At 50.8% G+C, this 22,725-nt stretch overlaps 1 protein-coding gene across 1 annotated transcript in view; it reads left to right on the top strand.

The window, feature by feature from the left end:
- Positions 1 to 22,711, top strand: part of COPG2 (COPI coat complex subunit gamma 2) — a 112,494-nt gene extending 89,783 nt beyond the window's left edge. Inside the window, exons 21-24 of the mRNA XM_055307518.1 lie at positions 20,595 to 20,692; positions 21,443 to 21,581; positions 21,857 to 21,955; positions 22,435 to 22,711. Coding sequence (XP_055163493.1) covers positions 20,595 to 20,692; positions 21,443 to 21,581; positions 21,857 to 21,955; positions 22,435 to 22,565 — 467 coding nt within the window. The 3' untranslated portion in view covers positions 22,566 to 22,711. The remainder of the gene's footprint in view (positions 1 to 20,594; positions 20,693 to 21,442; positions 21,582 to 21,856; positions 21,956 to 22,434) is intronic.
- The last annotated feature ends 14 nt before the right edge of the window (positions 22,712 to 22,725 follow it).

Below are 22,725 nucleotides of genomic sequence, written 5' to 3' on the forward strand. Positions count from 1 at the left end.
TACTCTGCCTTCTTTACCTCTTGACCACATCCTTCACAGAACACCCAAATGCAGGGTTTAAGACCCACCTCTTCCCCCCACGCCCCATCCCATCTGCCTGGCCCCTTCTGCCGTCCACCTGGTCAAACACTGTGAACAAGAGCCCACTGCCCCCCAAACCCCTGGCATCTCACCCCCCTCTCTCCTGTTGCTGTGCACACTGCCTTCTTACACTAGACCTATGACATTCCTGGTTTCAAACGTCTTCTACTCTGTTTCTCTGGGCAGAGGCTCTTTGCACACCAGATCCCCTCCTCTGCCAGCCCCTGGCAGTAGCGGAAGCGTAAACTGGGTCACTGTTGGGAAATGTCACCTTTGCTTGATTCCTATGCACTCCTTCACCATGTCTGCTGCGTATCTGCTACTCGCACTCGAGACCCCATCCACGCGCCCGTCCCAAGACCCCAAGGTCACCTGCAGTGGTCTCTGCACAGAGTCTCTGTGTAAGACTGCCTGGTTTCCTCTGTTTTACTCCCCTCCTTGGGGCTCCTTCCCCCGCTGGCTCCTAGCTCTCCATACCACACACGCCACTCCTCCTGCCCTGTGAGACTCGCAGCTTTTTGGGATGCCTTCCCCTTCTGCTAGGTGCCCCCTTTACCCACTGAGTCCCTCGCATATTTGAAGTACTCTTCCCTCTCCTGTGTCACCTGTATCTTTCTCCTCCTGTCTACTCACCAGACCCAGTGCACGATCGCAGACCGCCTTCCCAGAGCGACTCAGTGAGTCCCTGTCTCCTCTCCGAGCGGGCTATGGGATGAACCTTCTGGGCCTATCCTCTGCCTGTTCTCCCACTCTTGTCTTTGAGACCCCCCCCCTCTGCCACATGTACAACTCCCTGTCCCCCTGCAATGCCCGTCATCCTGGGATGGATTCAGTCGTCTGTTCCTTGACAAACCTGTTCCCCTCTGACCTGCCCTCATGTTGGCCCCATTCCCCGCCTCTTCATCCCCAACTTGCTGCAATGAATCCATCTGCTGTCCCAGCTCATTCCTAAGCAAGCTACCTCTTCAGATCTGTCACTGGGAAGCGGTCCTTGTTCTCTGGGCCGCGTGCCCACATTTCACATCTCCCCATGCCCCGCAGTGACAAGGCTCTCTACAACATGCTCACCAGGCCGCTTATCCTGCCCTGGCTTCCTCCCACGCAGCCCGCGGCCCTGGCTCGCCCGATGCATCTTATGCCCTGTCACCTACGTCGGCTGCTACACACACCAGTCTCATTAGGGGAGAAACTCTGGATTCGTTATGTCCAGTGCCTCTTTGGGCTCTTTCCCAAGCTTCTCCTGCCCTTACTCACTAAACTTGCCCATTAGACCATCTTATGGACACTCGCACCTACCCCAACCTCCTAAGCCCGGACTTAATGTCTCACCTATTTTGTGCCTTCACAGCATACAAAAGAAAGAAAATGTCCACTTTAAGTCATGAAACATTGAGTTCCTCTGTGAGCCGCCCCGCTGGACTCGGAGGTCGTGCCTCACCCCCTCCTCCATCCCTCACCCGCTGCTCAGCCTGGCTCAGGGGCCTCTGCCTCACACGTGCCTCACACGCTCCAGCCCACGCTCCCATCCCCCTGCACCCCGCTGCACTCTCGTCCCGCGGGGCCCCGCGGATGCCCCCCCCAGAACCTGGCATGTGTCCACACAGACCCCTTGGGTGCACTCCCTCTGACAGTGCCCCCAACTCTCCCGCTGGTGCCTCTCAGCAGGCACCTGCCCCCTCTGCCCGCCCTGACGGAGACTCCCAGCCCCCCGCCCCCCACATCCCACCAGAGGCCTTCTTGGCTACATCCACTTGCTCGCTGTCTGTCTGGGCCCGGGTCCTCCTCCCCCACGTCTGAGAGCCTGACCCTGGTGCCCACCCCATCCCCACCCCGGCTCAGGGGCTCACTGCTCACCCTTTGCCTGTCTGCCCGCCCTCTGCTCGGCCCCTTCCACCCAGTGATTCTCACCCGAGGACCCATGACCCCCGAGACCGCCTACCAGCAACATCGTCCGGGTGTGATTTTGGGTTTGTTCTTGGACTGAGCAGAGCACTGCTCCCCCTCAGATGTTCTGATAGGCCTGCCTTGGGGGCCATGCCCACAGCCCCCCTCGGGTGGAAGCCACCCCCCCATCCTCGGGAAGAATCACTGCCATGGGAGCCCACCCCGACCCCTGGGCCGCATGCTCCCCCGTGCACCTCCGGCCTTCTACTTCCATCACTTGCCGCCAGCCCTTCTTCCTCAAAGCCCAGCACTGCCCCCACTCTGCCTTGGCCCAGCTCTCCTCCTGGACCCCCATATTCCCTCCCACATTTACTCTCTGACACAGATGTATTCCACACCCCCGTGTGCACTATATCATTGTTCTCTTCACGTACACTCCCCAACTCCCTCCCTGCCTCCAGCATTTCCTCTCAGGCATCATGACCCTATCAGTGCAAAAAACCTGCTCCTTTTCAGTGATTGCCATCATTCCTTCCTCTAAGTTACCGTTCCTCATTGCAGACCTGCCCCTACAAAGCCTTGCCCCTGTGGGCCTCATGGACCTCTGGGACTCCTGCCCAAGCACTTCCTTTCCACTTTTTCTGAGATACTCACCTGTGTCCAGTTGGTCTGGATTCACTGGTCTTCCCCCACACTCTCCCCAGCCTGCAGTTGTCACCACCCACATCGTACATGTATCAGTCCACAAGCTCAGTTAAAGAATGTTTTTCTCAGTGCCTTAGAGCAAAATTCATATTCCCCAGCCCCCCATCCCCGTGCCCATTAACCCGGACCCCAGCCCCAACCCCATCCTAACCCTAACCCCATCCCCGACCCCAGCCCCAGCCCCAACCCCGTCACTCCCACCCCATCCCCTCCGGATCCGTAGTAAAGAGCCTGGCCGAAAAGTTCTACCCCTGCCACCACATTCAGGGCCGCAGGAGCAGCCCTGCAACCACCTCTGTGCCCTCCCTCCTTGCCCACACCTTGACTCGGGCTGCCACTCGCTGGCCCACCTCTCTGAACTTCCCTCTGGGGGCCAGAAGTCATTCTCGGCCACCTCCCTCTTCCCTGCTCCCCTCTTGGTGTCCCGCCTGGCTCCCTCCACCACGCTGCCCTCTCCTTCGACCCCTGGGTGCCCCCCCTCACGCTGCCCACCTCCCGTCACTCTGCACCGGGGACCCTCTGGACACTCCTCCCTGCCACCTTTCCACGGGCTGCGCGACTTCCCTTTCCTCTCAGCCCAGGGACGGCACCCTACCTCTTCTCCGGGACCCACGCACCTCACGGCTCCCCAGAGCCTGTCCTGTAGTTCATGGGGTCATCCCTTCGCCATCGGGATGTGCTCCCTCCCAGGACCTGCTCTCAGCTCACACTCTTTCCATCCCCTGCACAGGCCATGTTCTCTGTGTGGCCACCTGCTGTCCCTCATCTGGTCCTTCCTGCGGCTCTGGACACTGCCCCCTCCCCAGGGGCTCCCTATTCCCCAGCCTCACCCACCTCACCTTCCTCCTTCCTCTCTTCCTTTCAGTCAGTTAAGCCCTTGCCCACAGGAGCAGCAGGCCTGCACATTGAACTCGTCCTCCTTCCCTCACTTCCCCTGCTTCCATTCTTTCTGTGCGGGTCCCCCGTTGCACCCCCGTGCATTCCCCTGGCCCTGTGCCCCCCACTGACCTGTCCAGATCCCCCTTTGTCCTCCATCCCTCTTGGCCACCAGCTGATTTGAGCCCATCCTCTTGCTCTCCATCCCGGGAAGCCTTGTCACCTGTGTTGTCCAGCGGATGAAGCCTCTGTAGCCAGTGTCCCCAGACCTGAGCGTCCCGCCCCTTGCTCCCCCTCTGTGCCCCGTGCTGCCTACGTCATCCTCTTGGACTAAACCTATGGCATTCTCAGCCCTCCTCCCTCTGTGGCCACCTTCTTCCTCACCACTGTGCTGTCCAGAATCCATCTACTGTCCAATTCACCGCTAGGTACTCTACCTTCTCAGGTCTGCCATTTGGGAGAAAGTCGATACTTTTCTAGGCTTCTCTGTGACCTAGACTCGCCCTGCTATGATACCTCGAACGATTAGACAGGTAGCCACCTCTTCTTCCTCTCCCTCTGGCCCCCTTCCACTCTCCCCCCTTCTTCAGACTCCTAGGTGATTTCTGGCCTGTGCTTTTCCTCATGCATGGGCATCATCACACTCGGGCCTATTTTGGGGGTCAAGTTCCTGGTCCCTCCACGTCCGCGCCCTCCCCGGGGCTCTCTGCCACCCTCGCACAGGCAACCCCGATCCTGTCAACAGGCCTCCTGGCCCCCCTGCGAGCACCACCCCTGCCCTTCCTCACTGTGCTCCCCTGGGACCCCCGTCCCATCCACGTCCTCTGACCACCGCAGCCCGGGCCCCTCCTGCTTGTCTTCTCTGCTGCATTCGGGGCAAAGCACCCGTCCCGACACCCGAGCCCCTGTCACTCCTTCAGCTGCTCTGTGAGCCGCCCCGCTGGACTCAGAGGTCGTGCCTCGCCCCCTCCTCCATCCCTCACCCGCTGCTCAGCCTGGCTCAGGGGCCTCTGCCTCACACGTGCCCCCTGAGCCCGCACGCTCCAGCCCACGCTCCCATCCCCCTGCACCCCGTTGTGCTCTCGTCCCGCGGGGCCCCGCGGATGCCTCCCCCAGAACCTGGCACGTGTCCACACAGACCCCTTGGGTGCACTCCCTCTGACAGTGCCCCCAACTCTCCCTGCTGGTGCCTCTCAGCAGGCGCCTGCCCCCTCTGCCCACCCTGACGGGGACTCCCAGCCCCCCGCCCCCCACATCCCACCAGAGGCCTTCTTGGCTACATCCACTTGCTCGCTGTCTGTCTGGGCCCGGGTCCTCCTCCCCCACGTCTGAGAGCCTGACCCTGGTGCCCACCCCATCCCCACCCCGGCTCAAGGGCTCACTGCTCACCCTTTGCCTGTCTGCCCGCCCTCTGCTCGGCCCCTTCCACCCAGTGATTCTCACCCGAGGACCCATGACCCCCGAGACCGCCTACCAGCAACATCGTCCGGGTGTGGTTTTGGGTTTGTTTTTGGACTGAGCAGAGCACTGCTCCCCCTCAGATGTTCTGATAGGCCTGCCTTGGGGGCCATGCCCACAGCCCCCCTCGGGTGGAAGCCACCCCCCCATCCTCGGGAAGAATCACTGCCATGGGAGCCCACCCCGACCGCTGTGCCGCACGCTCCCCCGTGCGCCTGCGGCCTCCAGCAGCATCACTGACACTGTTCCTCCAGTTTCCCCATGTCCCCCACTCTGACATTGACCTGGCTCTGTCCTCTTGGAACCACCACATTCTTTCCCTCTCACTCCGACACCAATGTGTCCCAAAGCCCATGTGCACTAGCGCATCGTTCTCTTCACCCCCGACCCCACTCCACCCCCCACCCCACCCCGTGATGACACAAGGCACTGTGACAGTATCTCTGGTCCGATACTGGTCTCCGTGCTTGTCACTGTCTCCCTCCTACGTCACCCCTCCTGATTTCAGACCGATAACACTGTCCCCTGCAGAGCCCTGCCCCTGTGGCCCTCACGTCCCCCGGTGACTCCTGCCAAGCCCACCTTCCCTTCCACCTTTCCTGCAGCTACTGTCCCTTTGTCCCCTCTGGGTGGATTCGCTGATCTTTTCTGCCTACTGCTCACCTGTGATCGTCTCCCCTCAGACTGGACCTAAAGTCAGATCACAGGCTGTTTAGAAGATGGTTTTCTCAGTGCCTGGCTCATGGCTCTGTCTCTCCCCCTTGCTATCCCTGTCCCTCCCAACCCTGCTCTCCTGTCCTAATGAGTCTAAGCCAGGGCACCCTACCCCACCCCAACCCCCACCCCTTCCTCACCGGATCTGTATTAAAGATCCTGGCCAAAAATTCTATTCTTGCCACCACATTCCAGGCCAAAGGAAGAGCCCTGCTGCATACCCACCGCTGCCCCCTCCTGCTCCTCCTTCCCTGCCTCTGTCTGGACCCACACTCCGGAATTCCTTCCTGTAGACAGGTCTGAGATGCGTAGGCTCCCTCCCTGCCACCTCCCTCTTCTCGGTACCTCTCTGGGCGTCCATCCCTTCCAACACACTCCACTCTTAGTCCTCCCCAGTGCCCCCCCCCACCCGCGTGTCTCAGGGATGCGACCTGTTCAGCTGCCACAAGGCCCCACTCACCTTCCTTCCCAGGAGCTTCCCCACACATCCTATTACTTCCCTTCCCTTCCTTGGCCCAGGTACACATCCTGCCTGTTCTCTGGGGCCCGTGGCTGCCAAGGCTTCCCAACGCCTATCATGTGGCCGCATCAGCACATCCCGAGCAGCTTGCCATTGGGATGTGCTCCCTCCCTCCTGGCACCTGCTCTCAGCTCACACCCTTTCCATCCCCTCAGCAGGCCATGTTCTCTTTGTAGCCACCTGCTGTCACACATCTCGTCTTGTCTGGTCCCTCCACTGGCTCTGGCCACCCTCTTTCCTTCGGCGCGCTCTTCCCTATCCTCACCCCATCACACCTTCCTCCTCTCTCTTCCCTTTCAATCAAGCTCTTGCCCAGGGGCCTCACCCCTGTCCTGGAGTTCCAGCTGGTCCTCCTTCCCTCACTCTGTGCCCTGCTTCCACTCCTGCCCCAGGTCCCCTGATGCACCTCTTCATGTCACCACTGTCTGTCTGCTCTCCAGGGATACTGTCCAGAGCCCTCCTCCGCCCTCCTCCCCTCTTGTTCCCGTCTACACAACCACACACAGGCTTTAGGACCCTCCTGTCACTCTCCTCCCCACTCTCCCTGGCCCCTCTGCTGCCCGCCTCCTCTCCCTCCTCCTCTCACCCTTCTCCCCACTCTCCCTGGCCCCCTCGGTCAGTCATCCACCTAACCAAGCCTCTCAGCCAGGAGCCCCGAGTCCCCACTGCTTGATGTCCACATTATCTTTTCAGATGCAACCTTTGACACACCGAGGGTTTTGACTGTCATCCCCCCTTCTTTAATGGACTCTCACTGCTACATGCCAGACTCCATTCTTTCAGCCCTGGAATCACTGAGGCATGGATTCAGTGATCCTCAGAAATGTCACCAGCCCCGGTCCCCACACACTCCCCCACCATTCCTAAGTGTACTCACTAGCCCCACACTGGATTCCCTCCCTCAGAGCCCAAGCTGTACCCCCGAGGTCACCAGCTGAGGCCCCCATTCTGCCTCGAGTGCCCCTTTCCCCATCCGATCCTAAAGAGTTCTAGGTCTTCAGATGCCCAGGGTAGGAGGTCTTTACCCTGCTCCACTCCTACCACCCCATCTCGATACCGTTTATGCCACCCTTCTGGCCTTCCTGCCCCCTGGAAATCTGTCAGCGTCTCCCTATTAAGAGCTTTTCATGACACCTTCCACTGTTTAGCGGCGTGCCCTCCACCCATCATGAGCCCCTGTGTTGCATCAGGTCAACCCCTTCTCCACTGCAGTCTGTCCAGGTCTGTCCCTGTTGCTTCCTGTCCACTCCCCTGACCAGCTGCCTTGCACCTGTCATATGGAGGAGTTGCAGCTCTTTCCCTTGACACCTGCTCCCTACCGGGCCTGCCCTCCTGCTCCCTGACCAGCTTCTTCACCCCACTGTGCTGTGCTGGATTCATCGGTGGCTCAAATCACCACTAAACTCTCTGCCATCTTGGAGGAGGTCACTCTCTGGGCTTTTCTCTGACCTTTCCTCTTGTCACCGTCCCTGGAGTGACAGGGTTGTCACCAGCGTTGTAAATGGGCCACCACCTCTCCAATCTCCTCCTCTGCTGGCCTCCTCCTCTGTCTCCCACGTGCCTCACTGGCTCTGCGTTTTGTCCTGCATGAGCTTCCTCAGGGCTGGTCCCCACTCGGGGAGCACAGCCCCTGGTCCCTCCATGTCCGCGCCCTCCCCGGGGCTCTCTGCCACCCTCACACAGGCGACCCTGATCCTGTCAACAGGCCTCCTGGCCCCCCTGCGAGCACCACCCCTGCCCTTCCTCACTGTGCTCCCTTGGGACCCCCTGTCCCATCCACGTCCTCTGCCCGCTGCAGCCCGGGCCCCTCCCACTTGGCTTCTCTGCTGCATTCGGGGCAAAGCACCCGTCCTGACACCCGAGCCCCTGTCACTCCTTCAGCTGCTCTGTGAGCCGCCCCGCTGGACTCGGAGGTCGTGCCTCGCCCCCTCCTCCATCCCTCACCTGCTGCTCAGCCTGGCTCAGGGGCCTCTGCCTTACATATGCCCCCCTGAGCCCGCACGCTCCGGCCCACGCTCCTGTCCCCCTGTGCACCCCGCTGCGCTCCCGTCACCCTGGGCCCCGTGGATGCCCCCCCAGAACCTGGCACATGACCCCTTGGGTGCACTCCCTCTGACAGTGCCCCCAACTCTCCCTGCTGGTGCCTCTCAGCAGGCGCCTGCCCCCTCTGCCCGCCCTGACGGAGACTCCCAGCCCCCCGCCCCCCACATCCCACCAGAGGCCTTCTTGGCTACATCCACTTGCTCGCTGTCTGTCTGGGCCCGGGTCCTCCTCCCCCACGTCTGAGAGCCTGACCCTGGTGCCCACCCCGTCCCCACCCCGGCTCAGGGGCTCACTGCTCACCCTTTGCCTGTCTGCCCGCCCTCTGCTCGGCCCCTTCCACCCAGTGATTCTCACCCGAGGACCCATGACCCCCGAGACCGCCTACCAGCAACATCTCCCCCGGGTGTGGTTTTGGGTTTGTTCTTGGACTGAGCAGAGCACTGCTCCCCCTCAGATGTTCTGATAGGGCTGCCTTGGGGGCCGTGCCCACAGCCCCCCTCGGGTGGAAACCACCCCCCCATCCTCGGGAAGAATCACTGCCGTGGAAGTGGGCTGCACGCTCGCCCGTGTGCCTCCGGCCTTCTACTTCCATCACTTGCTGGCGGCCCTTCTTCCTCAAAGCCCAGCACTGCCCCGGCTGCTGACACTGGCCTGGCTCTCTGCTCTGAGATCCACAGCATTCCTTCTGTGTTACTTTTGACACCTGACGTGCCCCACACCCCAGGCTACTTTACAGTTATACTTTTTATTTCCTGAGTCTGTCCTCCATTGTCATCAAGAACCATTATCTTTGAGTGTGACTTTTGTTTCTTTTTACTTAATATCCTATTCCATGCCTCATTCATTCCAGTGTTTAGTATTTCTTGTTTTTAAAGTGCTTACTGTTTCCTTTCTCTGATAGAACTTTGGAAATCTCCTCACCGCAGCTCTCATTCTTCTCCATAGTTAGTATTTTACAGGAGGTGCTCTAACCTCTTTTGCTCTTCCCTTGTTGCTCTATCCACTCTCTGCTGGACTCTTCATTTCTTTCTCTTCTAGATCTTGTTGAAAACTGGAGCCTCCCTTGAACTCATCTATAGAAAGGTAAATACACTCTAACTTCCTTCTTAGCCAGATTTCCCTCTTGTTCCCATTCAGTATGTTCTCTTCTTTCATTTACCCTTCATATCTCTTTAATTTACGTACTATGACACATTTTGCAAGATCCTCTGTCCAGCCACCTTAATTTAGTCACTCTGTACTGTTTTCCCTATGATGTATCAGTTTTAATGTACTCCCATTTTCTCGGGGTGTCTCTATATAGTAGTAAGCCATGTAATTTCCTCTCTTGTTCCTCTTTTATTTCTGTTATTACCGAGCACAGTTTTGTCCCTGAGAAAAAGCAAATATGAGACTCCTCTACTCCTGTACACCTGTTTCTGCACAGCCCATGTCGTTGTTTCAACCCCCGTCTTGTGGCCCCAACCCCCGCCCAGCTCCGCCCACAGTTGGCCCAGGATCGTCCTTCTCATGAAGTTTGATGCCCTTTGTAGTTGTGGTTGTGAACTTTTCAGCACCATTCCATGACAGCCTTTTCCCCATGTCCACTGGGTCCTGCCTCTTTACCCATTTTTTAACTTCTTTCCCACCTTTGTTTGGAACTGGATTAAATGTACAACTCAATCTACCTTTTCCCTCTGACTTTTGGAAACACTCACTCTAATGCATACAGTGCCTTCTGACTTATTTCCATCCTGCCCTCCTATTCTTCAACACCTTCAGCCAGTCTTCCATCCTGTATCCATCTCCTGTTGTATGCCCTACTCCTACTGGCCTCTTGTTTCTGGGTCTCCTTATTGGAAGCTGTTTTACCTTACGTTTCCTCTAGTTACTCTGAAATGTGGGCTAATCCATACAGTGCTCTTTTGACTTTGTTTCCAGCATATATATTCTTCCTCGTTCTGGGAGCTATAGCTACAATGCCAAACCTTGCTTCAGTATGTCCTTCTGCACATGACCTTCCCCATCTGAAGGTACATTTTGCTCTTCTACCTATTATCTTGTGTCCCCCTCCCCCCGCCATTTTAGCTTTTATTGACCATCCATATACTGGGTACCATTCTCATACACTTACTAAGAACTCCCTGTTTGCTTCCTCTTTTTATTCTACAGCCATTGCTCAATCTGTTTCCATAGTTCTTCTTTCCTAGAGATTTTGCTGAGTTGCTTTCGCTTCTGTTTATTACTTGCATCCTGTTAGACCCACTTCACTGAACCTATCTCTAACCTTTCTCTTTATGAGGCACACTTTTTTATGCAAACATATTTTCCTGGATACTGTCCCTCTGATGTCTTCTTTCTCCTCTCTCTCTTGAGAACTGCCTCACCACACAGTTCTCTTCCTGACTCAACTGCTATGTAAGTCAAGCAATTTTCATTACCCTTGGTTTAAACTATGCTGAATAACAATTTTTGTTAGTAAATCCTTATGTTGCAATACCTTAAATTTGAAAAAGCCCTTAATATCTCCCTTTTAAAAAATCCAACATTTCTCAACCATCACAAAACTATCACAAAAACTTTCAAGTATTTCTTATAACATAAGCCATTTTAAAGGACAACTACATAATTAACATATAATTCATTCATCAGTGTACGTGTTTGTGTGTAGCACACAGTGATCCCATGCTAAGGTAAAAGACTGTAAGTGCATTCTACTTTTAGGCTGCAAGAAATAATGAAAGGCTTTCAAGATAGATAACAAAGTCATGTATATTTTTTTAAGTGAAATATATAAGAAACTTTTCAGAAACGTTTACTTACCGATTGGCGAATGGCTTGAGTTTTTCCACGTATGTTGTACGGAGAGTGATGGAAACAATGCACAACACATTGAAAACCCTTGAGCGTAGGAAGCAAGCTACGGCAGAAAAGCTTCAACCACAGCAAACACACACCATCCTATAGCCTTGTGTGCACACAAGCATGCTGACTCACTGTGGTTTCCCAAGCACATGGGGATATAGAGATAAAAACTTGTCATGGTAACATGTAGTTAGGTAATGTGTGTAGTTGGCTGGTGATACCTGTGTCCCTCATTCTGGTCTCTGTAGGATTTGCCATTTTGAATCCTGCATATCCCAAACCTGGTCTAATTCATACCTCCCCTCCAACCAGCATCTTCTCTCCCTTCCTCTTTCCTCTTATTTTACATAAGTCTTTTCAGTTGCTTCTCTCACTTCCAGCCAGTCCTTACATGATTCCTTAATTTCTTGGCAAATTTAACATCATACCTACAGGCGGGTCGCCAATAATCTGAGTATCTGCCCTCCCAGCTCTTAAGCATTCGTCATGAGCCCCAACCACTCCTCAACCCACAAGCATTCATCTGATTCTACAGAAAAAGGATTCAATCCACACCTTCTAAAAAGTCAGTTTTTAAGGTTTCCAACAATGGCTTATCAGGGTTTATCTCAGTCCATCTCCTTCTAACCTTTCCTAGGAAGCAGTCACTCAGTCATAAATTTCCCACTAAGACTTCAAGAGCCAACCTATCCAGCTCCTATTCTTCTTCAGGCCCTGGATCCTCTCCCATTCCAGACACAGTTCTGAGATGTGACAGCTGCTCTGTTTCATTCATATCTGTTGTGTCTTGTTACCATGCCTTTTACTCAGGTGCTCTCTTAAATCCTACCATGCCCCTGTACTCATTTGCCATCCTCTTTTCCTCTGCATTCTGTCATGACCTTTGGCCCACATATGGAGCAACAACCATTTCTCCCATGGGTAAGATGATTCAAATAACAGCAATCCATCTGCAGGCAACTTGAACATTGCTTTTCTGTTCCTTTTCTCCATTTTCCCTTTCTCCTGCTGCTGCAAAACTCCCTACATTTCCTCCATCATTCTTTCTTCTTTCAGCTGGATCATTCCAGTGAACCTAATCACCTACTCTAGATAGGTACGGTTTCAATATTCCACACTTATGAGTCAACCTTCTTGGATTGTCCTTATTTCCTACACTCTGTTGCTGAGTCTGTTTCCACCTTCCATTCAGTCTGGACTTTCCTAAGATCCCTGCTCTGGCCGATTTTAAATCTGTCCCATTTAATCTCTCTGGCTTCTCATTCTATTGACTACACCGATTGCCTTCAATCTTTTTCCAACAAAGCTTTCTGGGCAGCAACACATCATATTCCAATTCTTATTTAGAATAAGAACCTCTTTCCTCGGCTGATTGACTGGTCCCTGGCTTAACATACAACTCTTCACTGAACTTCCATTTCTGATTGTCTCTCAGTATCCTCATCCTGGCCTTTAACGCCCTTCCTTCCCTGTCTACCATTTTGCAAGACTGCATGCTCTGCACCAAGGCTAGATCTCACTCTCCCCCTTCTTATTTAGATTTCAGCCTCAGTGCTTCTCTCCTGTTTCCCCCTACTGTTTCTTTTTAAATACATGTCTCAATAGTTTCTCTCACTTCCAGCCAGTTCTACTGTGATACTTTAATTCCTGAGCAAACTTTAGCATATTTCAACAACTTCTTCCTGATTTCCTTAGATTATTTGCTCCATCAGAGATTATTAACATCTATCACATTTTCAGCTTCCATCTCTAATCAGAGGGAGGGATACATTATTTTTATCTTGAGATATATGCCCTTAAAGACACCCACCCACTTCTCTCCAAATACAGATCAACCCCTCTTCAGATACCCTCCCACCCTGCTCTCCTGTTGGCCAAACAGGTTGCCATCGAGGGCTTTGCATCAAGATTCACCATGATTTTCCCCTCTATTTGTATCTGCCAAGTCTTTTAACGAAAATTGTTCCATCCCTCCCAAATCCATACACTTACTGCCCCACTTCATTAGATCCTAACGATGCTGTATTTGACTGAGTTTTTTTAAAGAAATAAAATATTGCACAGATCATTGAGATTTCCTCTGCATCACTTCAGAATCATTTACCTCTCCCTCACTACATAATATGAGACTTCTGTTTTTATAACTGTAATATTTATGTCTCCTTAAATAACATGGAACGCTATATTTGAGGCCTTAAAATATATATACATACACACCACACACACATATCTATACACACTTGTGTGTGTATATATAAAAATTCCTTTAAAAATTTTTCCCATTGGGTAGCCCGGGTGGCGCAGCGGTTTAGTGCCTCCTGTGCAGCCCAGGGCGTGATCCTGGAGACCCGGGATCGAGTCCCACGTCAGGCTCCCTGCATGGAGCCTGCTTCTCCCTCTACCTGTGTCTCTGCCTCTCTCTCTCTATGTCTCTCATGAATAAATAAATAAAATCTTAAAAAATTTTTTTTTCCCATCAAGACTTCAGGAGCTAATCTACCTTTCTGACTCCTATCCATACGCAGGTCTCTACTTCTCATTATATACACCATTCATTGCAACCTTAACACCAAACATTTTAAACAAATAGACCTCTCATAAGACCTGACCGATTTCTCCGTTCTGGGTTTCTTTGATTCACATCTTGCTTGCCTTTTTGCCATTCAGACTACTGAGAAATTGCTTGAATTTGTGCATGCTCCCATTACTTAATTAAAACTCCTTTTTTCTTTAGCACTCTACCATATCTTAACTACCAACCTCAGCTATCACATCGCTACTCCACTATACCACAGCACAGCACCCCGCACACCACATCACCTATATCCTCACTCTGCAGTAGACCTTAACAGTGGGCACGGTACCTGAGCTTTAGTTCCCTCATCATTTCTAACCACGCCCCAAAAAATACACATAATCTTGTCTACAGACAAACCGCTCACCCACGCTCCCTAACTGGTCGATCCTGATGTATTTTAAGGTTGCCAGCAACACCTTTTTAGGAGAATTCATCTTAATAAAACCCCCTTAAACCCAGGCTGCATTTCTTAGTAAACTCCATTTACTAAGTCTCTAATTCATCCAGTCGTCCTTTCTTGGCTCACAAACCCTCTTCCTCTTATTCCGTCATAACCCTGGTCTATAAGTAGGTGCCTAATCCAGCATCCTTCCAGAATCTGCCCTTCTTCACACCCTTCATTCACATCTACAGGAATCTCTACTTTGTTCTTCCATCCCTTTCCTCTTCATACTGTATTTTACCCTAGAGAAACATGCTGCCTTATCTTCCAGCTACCACCTTACTTCATATCATTCTTCCAGACTTCAGCTGTCTCTTCAAGACAGACAGATTTTGGGTGCTCACTGCTCAATCCACTGCCATCTGCCCTATCTTGGCCCTACATTCTTTATGCATCCCTTCTTCCTCTCAGTTCAGCATAAATTTCCATAGAATTCCTGCTACTGGTTTGCCTGCTATGTCCATCCGTCTCAGCCCATTTGACCTTTCGCTATATTGACCATGGAAAGTTACTTCAGGATCTTTCTAGCAGAGCATCCTGGACAGCAGAACTTCGAACTCCAGGTCCTACTTTGCCACATTCTTACCTCACTCTCTCTCCCTGTTCATACACAAGTCTGACAAACGTCCAACTCGCATCTCCTTGTGTTCCCTCTTCAGCCCTCATTAATGCCCTTTCATGCTGATTTCTCCTCCTGAACATTCCACACCCTTACCTAACCCACACACCCCTCTTTATCTAGCTTCCAGCCTCCATCTTTTGCTCTCTTTTGTTCTTTGTTCATACAAGTCTCAGTTGTTTCTCTCGCTTTCTGCAAATCTTAATGTGTTTCCTTAATTCTCGAGTGTGTCTTTAACATCCTCTTCTAGCACATTCTTTCCAGCTTCCCCTGTGTATCTTAACCTTTCAGGGTGATGAGTGCATATTCCTTTTGAAGTTCCCTCCCTTGGGTCCCCACTCCCTCACTCAAAGCCAAGTGTCTACTTTTTAGCCAAGCCCTTCCCTTAGCGAGCAACTGACCAGTCTTCTTCCTTTTTCCATCATGATATTTGGCCCGAGTACAGTGCCATATACGTCCAGTTAGTGTCAGTGACTATTTCCATGTTAATAATAAGGGATATCTTTGCATCTGAGGGCAATTTTAACTTTGCTATTTTATTCCTTTTTCTTGATTTTAATCTCATAAAAACGACCTTACCTTCAGCATCCCTCCTCCATTCAGAGACTATGTATGCACATGTCATCCTCATAGATTCAGACTCACCTCATACTGAGCCCTCACTGTATGTAGACTGTGGACTGGCTCTTCAGCTGCCTTCATCTAAGGCAGTTATTCTCAGACTGCAGCTTGGTAAGACACAACAGCCTCAGCAGCTCAGGGGAGCTGAAGAGCACGCGTTAAGAAGCACTGCTCTAAACATCTCCTTGGAAGGCGTCCTTTAAAAATCTCCCACCAAGGCACCAGGAGCGAGTCTACTTCTGACTTCCATGGCTTTGCGGGCCTTTCTTTCTCTCCGGTATACACACGAGCCCCTGCAGTGTGGCCTTAGGTCCACCACATTCGGCCATTGAGGCCCATCCTCGGAGCCGACAGGATCCCCCATTCTGGTGGTCTTTGTGCTGTGTTTTTCCTTCTTACCATGCCAGCTACTGAGAGTTGTTCTCTGAACAATGCTCCTCTTGGCTTTAAGAACTCCTCTTCCCCCCACACTTCAAAGTGCGGGGCCTTCCCCCTCCAGTCAGTACTTGCCATGCTTCAAGTGACCTTTTAATCTGGGGGCAGTTGTGATGGTGCTCCCCAGTTCCCGTCTCCTTATTACCCATCCTGCCCTAAAGAAATATGCCACCTTTTCTCGAGCCTCCTTCTCCCCCCCCCCCCTTTGGCTACCATCTCCACTTCACTCAGCAGATGTGGTCTCCTCAACAGCTCCCCACTAGCAAAACATCTCCACCTCACAGTGAATTCTAGAGCAACCTTAACGCGGCACTCACATGACAGTTATTTGTATCTCCCTTCAGTTGTTTGCCCCGCCACATCTTAATTCCACCCATACATACAAGTGACAAATGAAGTTCTATTCTAGTTGGGTTCCCACCACGATCACTAGCCACACATCTCCTGATACTCATCATCCCTGCTGCAGACATGCCACCCACACAGTGACCCTGGGTCCACATGCTGCCCTTGGTTCCTACCAGGGGCGCCTCCATCCTTGTCCTTCCCGTACTCCTCGCTAGAACGTCCCACTTCTCTTCAGGCCCTGTCCTATCGTCTTACCTACCACACGACATTTCAGTTTGGCTTTAAGACACATCATTTGACCAAACAACCATTATGCGATCTTACGGGATTTCCAGCTCCGGGCAACTCTATTCCTCACCCATTCTGGCCCTGCCGCCCCCCACAGCTCTCCCCACAGCATTCCAGGGACATAGTCTCCATTTCTCTCCTTTCTCAGGTAATCATCATCTTTGCTACAAGCATGGTACCACATCCTTCACGCCCAAACCTGCTGCTCGTCGGACGCCACGTCTCCTGCAGGCTCTCCCACTCTTTCCCCTGCATGGGCACCTCTGCTACCTACAGGGCTGCTTGTTTTGTCACCTCCCATCTTGGTATTGTTTCTTATGGATTCAGCTGTCTCGTTTGTCTTCCTTATCTGTCCATGCTCTTCCACATGCACCTGCACCCTCGGCTCAATCTCAACCTTCTCGAGACTCCTGCCACTGGCCTTGGCTGACCTCCATCCAGCTTAGACTCTAACTTTACACTGTTGGTCACACTGTCGCTTCACATGAATCCCAGAATGCACTCCCTTCTGACACCACTTCTTATTCAGCCACTTGCTTTTCCACAGCCCCTCTCCTTTGGTTGTAATCTAGTGTAGCTCCCAGCGCCCTCGTCCTGGCCCTTTGACCCTTCCTCCTCACATCTTCCATTCTGCCCCACATCTAAATGCCCTTCCTCCTTGGCAGCTAGCTTCTGCCCCCCCCCCACGCTGTTCTCACACAGGTCCGCCCAGGAAGTGTCTGTAACTCTAAATCCTCACACGGCAGGTTGCTTCCAAGGGCAACCACCTTTAAGAGCATGGCCCGCCCCAAAGTGAACTGTGACAGTTCACCCAGCTCTCCTTTCACTTGCCCACCCCAAGGGGAGGGGAGAGGAGTTGTGGGTGCCAACACTTCTCAGCCTTTGTAGGGCAGTAGGCTCTTCCCCCACAGACCCACTCTGCCTGCCCTGTGCTAAGTCAAGCCCCGGATCTCAGAAGTCCCCAGCAGTAGCTTCCCTATCATCGAAGGCCTTTAGATCCAAGCTTCCCTCCAGATGGGCGCTCTGAGAGCCCGTCCACTCCCGCCTCCTACTGTACCCCTGCTCCTCACACTTTCTTTATGCTACCATTAATGCCCAAAATGTGACCAGTGGCCTGTTTCAAGCTCTGACAAGAGGTTCTGTTCTAGGCCTCCCTCCTCCCTCATCTGCTCTGTGTCGTGGGCCCTCCATTACTGTGTCCTCTGCTCTGCTCTGGTCTCCCCTTCCTACTGCATCGTGACCCATGGCCATCCTTCCAGCTGACTCATCCTTCCTTCCTCCTTTCCATCCCAGACCAACTGCATGCTGCTTTTCCTGTACCTTTCCTCCTCTTCCCCTGCATCTGTCCTAGGGAAGAACCTCTTTTGGCACCCCCTTCCCGCATATAGGACTCCTGGGGATCCAGCCTTATCTCCCGGTGGGGTTTGCTCCTCTGCTGGCACTGGCTGCTCGAGTGGCACCCCCGGCTCCTGGGCTTCCTGCACAGCATGTGGGGCGCCTGCCCCTTCTCAGTTAAGGGCAGACATGCACAGATGGCTCCGATTAGCCCTTCTACCCCTTTCTGATTTCAGCCCCACTGACCACAGCCCCCATCTTAATCAGTCTTCCCGCAGGTGGTTGAGACCTGGCAACTCCCCACTGAATTTTTCACTCTGCCATTTGCAACGCTGCATGTCCTGCACTCCCACGGCTCTCTCCTGATTTTGTTTCCAGCATCTGGCTTTCCTCTAACTTCCTGTTTTCACACAGGTCTCCTCCATTGCTCTCATTCTCGTCAGTCCTCTTAAGATTAGGAGCCTCATGTCTGAGAATGTTAATGTACATCTCCCAGGCATTCTGCTCTTATTCCCTTTGCTTATTTGCCTGGCTTCATTCACTGAAGCCCTCCTCATTGTTATGGCAGTGGATTCAGTATTGCTCTCTTGCCACAGAAGGGCCCCCTCACTCCTCCCTCTTACTCCTCACTCAGTGTTGGCCATCCTTTCTAGCAACATCGATAGATTGTTACCAGTGGTTTTACCTGAGTTCACCTTAGCTGCCCTGTAACTTCTCCTTGTATCAGTGAAACCATTTAACTAAAAATTTGTTACAAAAGTTTCAGAAACATTCTAATACTATTTGCTTCCTTAATCTGTTTCTATGTGTCACTGACTTATACATTAAATATCTTACATCCTTACCTGTACATAAAATTGAACCAGTTTGCCTCAGGGCTGTGATCTAACCTGGTTCCTGATTGTCTCTTCACTCCTCTTGCTCATTCTCTTGTAGCCTACTTGCTTAATCAGAACCAAACTGGGATTCATATAATCTTGCATTACCCCAATGTCTATCCTGCCTCTCCATTCTTATTTGATCATGACCTTTGTCCCTACCACAATCCCATGCCTCTCCTCTTTTTCTCTAAATACTTCAACTGACCCACTCTAGGTCTGTGTTAACTTCCACTTCTTCTTTCTTCTCTCTTTCTCCTGCAGAAAACCCTAATTTAGCCACCATCATTCTTTGACCAACCCCCTATTGCACTGAAATCTCTAGTCTTAACAGGTACACTCTTTCCTATATGGGACAACCCACTACCATTACCCATTTTCAACATATTCTATTAAATTCCTTCACTCTCTGAACTCAAACCTGTTCTTCATTGAATTTCCATTGGTGGCTTTAGTTATTTCTAACATTGCAATCTGTTGACTGCCACAGCAAACCAAGGCCTATTGGAAAATATGTGGTCTTCATTTGAGATACAAGGTATTTCAAATTTGTTCGTCAAAAATTCTCCTCAGCACCCATGCATTAGCATATCTCTTCTCATTTCCAATTACCTCACGGCCTTTCTGGCCACTTTCCTTTTATTTGTGTATCTTCCTCTGCTTGCCAGATCCCTTTTGCATCCTTTGAGATCCTGTTAGACTGTTAAATTCTTTCAAATTTTTTTATTTCCCCAGCTGTTAATCCTGCACTGCCATAGAGCCCTCTATTAAAATTTAAAGAACCTATGACATAAGAGTTGTAGTGTCACAGATATACAGGCAGATCTCTCTCTCTCTCTCTCTCTCTCTCTCTCACACACACACACACACACACACACATTTAACTCGTAGACAATCTGCTCTTGGAGACAGAAGTCATGTCTCAGTCATCTTTTTACCTAAGGATCTGACACATTAGTTTATACCCTTCTATCTGATGTCAACATGCACTGACATTTACTATGTACTTGGCTGGGAGGAGGGAGTCGGGAGTTTAAAGTTGCGACTTTGAGCAGATGAAAGCCCCATTACTCACCTTATCATATATGGTCTTTACATTGGGGTCTGTTTTTTCCTGTCCTTCCTGTCCCCCAGATAAAATTTGCTTACTCCCCAATTTCTGGTATGTTTTGTACCAGACCCTAAAATGCCTTTTCTTCCTCCATACTTAATAAACCCCCTCCTTCCAACGGTTCAGAAAATCTCATCTTCTTCACAAAGACTCCCCTTTCCAAAAATGTGTCCCCAATCTCCATTTCTTATTCTACCAGTCATCCTCAAACATATAAGGCCTACTTGCTTCTCCATTTTAAGACACTGAATTTACCAATACTAGAACCTCATTACTGACCTGTTTACTGTAGGTTGAAAGTTGTCCTAAAGCAAATTCATTCTGGTGGCCTGTGGCCCCACTGTCAGCCCACAATCTAAAGATATAATATTGGTATTAAGACTCTTGATGTACTACTTAGTGTTAATTTAATGACCCATGTGCATTTTGCTCCCCGCCTTTTGTTTTTTGCTTTGTCAACTCCTAAAAGTAATGGTTCTTCTGTTTTTTCAACAGGTAGACCCTTTTGACAGGCATGGCAAAAAGCCCCCAAAGTTCTCCCCCCTGCTGCTTCCTTTATACAGATAACAAAAAACTGTTTTGCCCATGTCATCTTTTCTGTGCTATTCTAACCCACATGGGCTAATGGTTTTTAAAGCCATTTTATGAGATCGTCTCATTGGCCAGCCTACTACCCTAGAAAGCAGAACCTGTGTATGTCCCACTTGATAACAGAACACAGCGCCACGTACAGACAGTGCTTTCTGCACTACAGACGGAGGCTCTGTGCTTGTACCGCCCCTGACACCAGCTTGCCTGCTCTTTCTCCCCCCAGTTGCAGGCACCTTTAGCTGCACCATGAAGTTTACTGTCCGGGACTGCGACCCTGACACCGGGGTTCCCACTGAGGAGGGGTATGATGATGAGTATGTGGTGAGTCTCCCCCACACAGAGACTTACCCTAACATCCTTGCACTACCAAGTGACTTCTGCCTACAGGAAAAATTCTCTGCTGGCAACATCTGACATGAACTCATGGGGTTTTATTCTTCTCAGATCACAATGGAGGAAGAATAATCCTCCTAAGAGGAGTGTGTCATGCCCCCAGAGAACTGGGATTTACCAGTTAATGATTGATTAAAACAAAACTCACTTTTTGGTGTCTTTATAAGAGAGATAATGAAGACATGAAACAATTACATGATTTTCACGGAGGTCAATGAGTTTTATTTGAAATATTGGGGGGTTTTTTGTTTTTGTTTAGCAGCTTTTAGTTCGCTTATAATTGAGCCCCATCATGGACTGAAAAGCCATCACAGAATGTAGGGGAAAGTTTAACAGGTATCAAGCAGTTAGTGAATGTGAAGTTCAGAAGGCCCTGTATGGCCTCAACTCCACGGTTAGGTGTGAGAGCATGACTACTTTGTACCCCCCAGGGTTGGAGGTGTTGATCTGAATACAGCTCTTGCCAGATGTCCTGTCTTCTTGCTTTCCTTTGCTAAGGGCCTACCTACATTGTTAGATTTATCTAGACCACAGAACTTAAACTACTTTAGTGGTAAAGTTTTTCTGAGGCTCCTGCAAAGGCTAGAACACAGAATGATAAAACCATTCTAATTAGCCCCTGTCTTTGTGGTGTATTGAAGGACTTTCATTTACTGACCCCTGATCCTTACCTACCAGCTGGAAGATCTGGAAGTGACTGTGTCTGATCACATTCAGAAAGTTCTGAAGCCTAATTTTGCTGCTGCCTGGGAAGAGGTGGGAGACACCTTTGAGAAAGAGGAGACCTTTGCCCTCAGTTCTACCAAAACTCTCGAAGGTGAGAACAGTTTTGCTATTGATGTATTGAGGATAAAACCTAATGGGCATACTTATTATTCCAGAGTATCTCTTTTCTTTAAATATTTCATAAACCATTTTTGCTGAAAAGGCCAGGATCCTGTCTTCGTCTAGTTGAGTCAACCACGTTCTAGTCTGGTAGCCTCCCTCCACACATGACCAGGCACCCCTTCCCCTCCTCAGCACTTATTAGGACAGAGACACACCCCTAGGCGGAACTTTCCTGATACTATTGCATTTGTCTTCCCAACACAGAAGCTGTCAACAACATCATCACATTTCTGGGCATGCAGCCATGTGAGAGGTCAGACAAAGTACCTGAGAACAAGAATTCCCATTCCCTCTATCTGGCAGGTAAGAAACTTCCATCAGATTCCCCCTTTGGTTGGTTGTAAAATGGGAAGGGGTGTGCATGGGTATCTTGTGCCCTGCTGCTGTCCCCTTATCCCTTGATATGTGTTATAATTTGAAGTTCTGTCAATATGAATAATTTGTTTAGCTATGCAATTATTTGCAGGCTATCCTTAGGCTGTTCTTTTAAGGAGTAAACTTAGCCTAAAACACTTAAATCTCTCCCACAGATACCAATGCCACCATTTCCCCACCTTTGAGTACTCCAAATTAGTATTACTGAATACCTTCTATGTGCCTGGTATCATGGGAATACAAAAGATTATTTAAAATTTGTACACAGGATTCAATTCTCACCATAAGCACTAATCTCTAGAAAAGCTAAACTAAAATAATAAAAAGGAAATGCAGGCCGTGCATGACATATTTCATTATTCAGAGCTTTTTTTGAGTTAATATAGTTTTCCTTGCTTTTTTCTCAGGTGTATACAGAGGTGGCTATGACTTATTGGTGAGGTCCAGGCTGGCCTTAGCAGATGGAGTGACCATGCAGGTGACTGTCAGAAGCAAAGAGGGAACACCTGTAGATGTTATCTTGGCCTCTGTTGGATAAATGTTTACTGGGCGAGATGAAGTTGATGCATACTTCACTGTCAGTGGGCTTTTAGGCTAGTGGCATGAATTTCCCAGAATCATACTTTAAAGATTAATGTCTTTGGAGAAGCAAATTAAATATTTGGCCCTGAGCCAGCAGATCAAGCAAGTATCTGTCC

The sequence above is a fragment of the Nyctereutes procyonoides genome, unplaced genomic scaffold, assembly GCF_905146905.1.
Source record: "Nyctereutes procyonoides isolate TBG_1078 unplaced genomic scaffold, NYPRO_anot_genome, whole genome shotgun sequence".
In the NCBI taxonomy this organism is placed as follows: domain Eukaryota; kingdom Metazoa; phylum Chordata; class Mammalia; order Carnivora; family Canidae; genus Nyctereutes; species Nyctereutes procyonoides.